The 1,850-nt window shown below is 38.3% G+C and overlaps 1 protein-coding gene across 1 annotated transcript in view; it reads right to left on the bottom strand.

Annotated features, from left to right (window-relative positions):
- KLHL5 (kelch like family member 5) overlaps positions 1–1,850 on the bottom strand; it is a 50,479-nt gene that overhangs the window by 37,149 nt on the left and 11,480 nt on the right. The window contains exon 2 of the mRNA XM_006759286.2: positions 621–803. Coding sequence (XP_006759349.1) covers positions 621–803 — 183 coding nt within the window. The remainder of the gene's footprint in view (positions 1–620; positions 804–1,850) is intronic.

Genomic DNA, 1,850 nt, shown 5'->3' with positions numbered 1-1,850 from the left:
CTGGGGGAAGGGACTGGACAATAGATGCATGCCGAGTAAGGTCTGGGTGCTGTAGGAGATGTTTACCTGTCAGTCACACCTGGGAACAAGTCAGTGGCCAGAATAGGTGTGGCCACTGCAAGGGTGTGAAACCTGAATATTTAAACTCCGGGACAAAGGAACCTCCCTCTTGCCTCTCTCTCCTGCTGCTCTGGGCTGATTCCTGTTGCAGGGTGCCCGGGTCCTCCACATTGGACAACATGGCCCACAGCCATGTGGGCTCTGTAAATCTATAATGGATTAGTAGACTTTAACTTGCCTGATGTTACCTGGCCCAGCTCCACCATGGAATGGACACTCTGGACACTGGTCCTGCTTTTGGCTCTGCTGGAGCCCCAGCTGCACCTTTTTCAGGACAGGGTTAAGGGGCAGGGGACTTTGCAACCCGAGAAATATAATTCCATGCCAATAAAAACCATTCATTCTCCTGTGGGGGCCTCTGGAAATGCTTATTCCAGTGGTACCCCAAGAACCCCACTAGTGTCAGGGAAACTGAACCCACTGATTTCTCCTGCAACAAACATACATAACTAAATCATCAAGAAAATTTTCACACACACAGAAATTTAAAAAACAGTTACCTATGAGCTGGAATTCTGCGATCACCAGCAACTAGAATTACATCACATAACTGTTTATGTCTCAAATAGTTTTCCATCTTTTTAAATGTTTGCTCAGCATGATTAAGGGCTTGGAAAAATTCATCTGATGAACATGGCTCCATAGTATGGCAGGATGATAATGTCTGACTACTATTGGAAGTCCTGAAAAGAAAGAGAACACACATTTTGAAATATCACTATTACATTAAAAAGATGTTTTCTAGCGAGTCCCTTTAAAACCTTCAAATGTAATAGAAGTAATTGATGCTACCAGTCAATATTAATGTATAATCATTCATTTTTGTCTTTTAAATCATATGAGTGTCTTGTAAGCATTGTGAGTGAATGTGACATCTGTTAGTTAACAGCTACACATATTCTTTATAGTGTCTGTTTTTGAGGTCTCTTCTCTGGTCAACACAACATCTCTGTTGAAAAAAAAACCGCAAGTGTTTTCATATTAACCCCTTCCCCGGCAGAAACGTGTATACTCGTTTTCACAAAATGTTCTTTTTCAGTCGTCGACGAATATACTAAGAAAATATGGTAAAAAAATATGGTTTATAGGAAGACGAGTTACAAACTGTTTTCATAACCAGCATCAAAAATACTATATAGAACCAAAATAAAAAAATTAGTCTGAAAAAGAAACGTTTTTAACAAAAAAATTGTTGGGGAAGGGGTTAATAGACATTCCTCCTAACATTATATGTAGGTGTAAGAGATCATTTTTTGAAGTAAGGAAGGCAAATATAAATTCAAGTCATTCTTTACTTAAAAAATGGGTTATGTTCAATAGCTCATTTATAAGATGTGTAAAATATGAAATTATCATAAAAAACCATGCTATAAATAATTTATTTGATTCTCTGCTCAGTCTTCAAAAGTTCAGATAAATTATAACTTATATTGCAGGTTAAAGGACTTTGACGGCCTAACTAAAAAATTATTTGAAATTTCCAAATTATAATTTGAAGAGTATGAGTTGTTTTCATATGATTTCTTGATGGCAAAAATTAAAATTATTAGGATTAAGAATCTATCCTATCTAATAAAAGAGAAACATGGTAATTAGCGTACAACCGCTACCCTTCCCATTGGCTAATCAGGGCAATATGCAAATTAACTGCCAGCCAAGATGGCGGCCGGCAGCCAGGCAGCTGGAAGCGAACATGAGGCTTGCTTGCTTCAGTGACGGAGGACTCCAAT

The sequence above is a fragment of the Myotis davidii genome, unplaced genomic scaffold (genome assembly GCF_000327345.1).
Source record: "Myotis davidii unplaced genomic scaffold, ASM32734v1 scaffold235, whole genome shotgun sequence".
Lineage (NCBI taxonomy): Eukaryota > Metazoa > Chordata > Mammalia > Chiroptera > Vespertilionidae > Myotis > Myotis davidii.
Note: the sequence above shows the minus strand (reverse complement) of the source record. Positions and strands in the feature narration are given on the sequence as shown.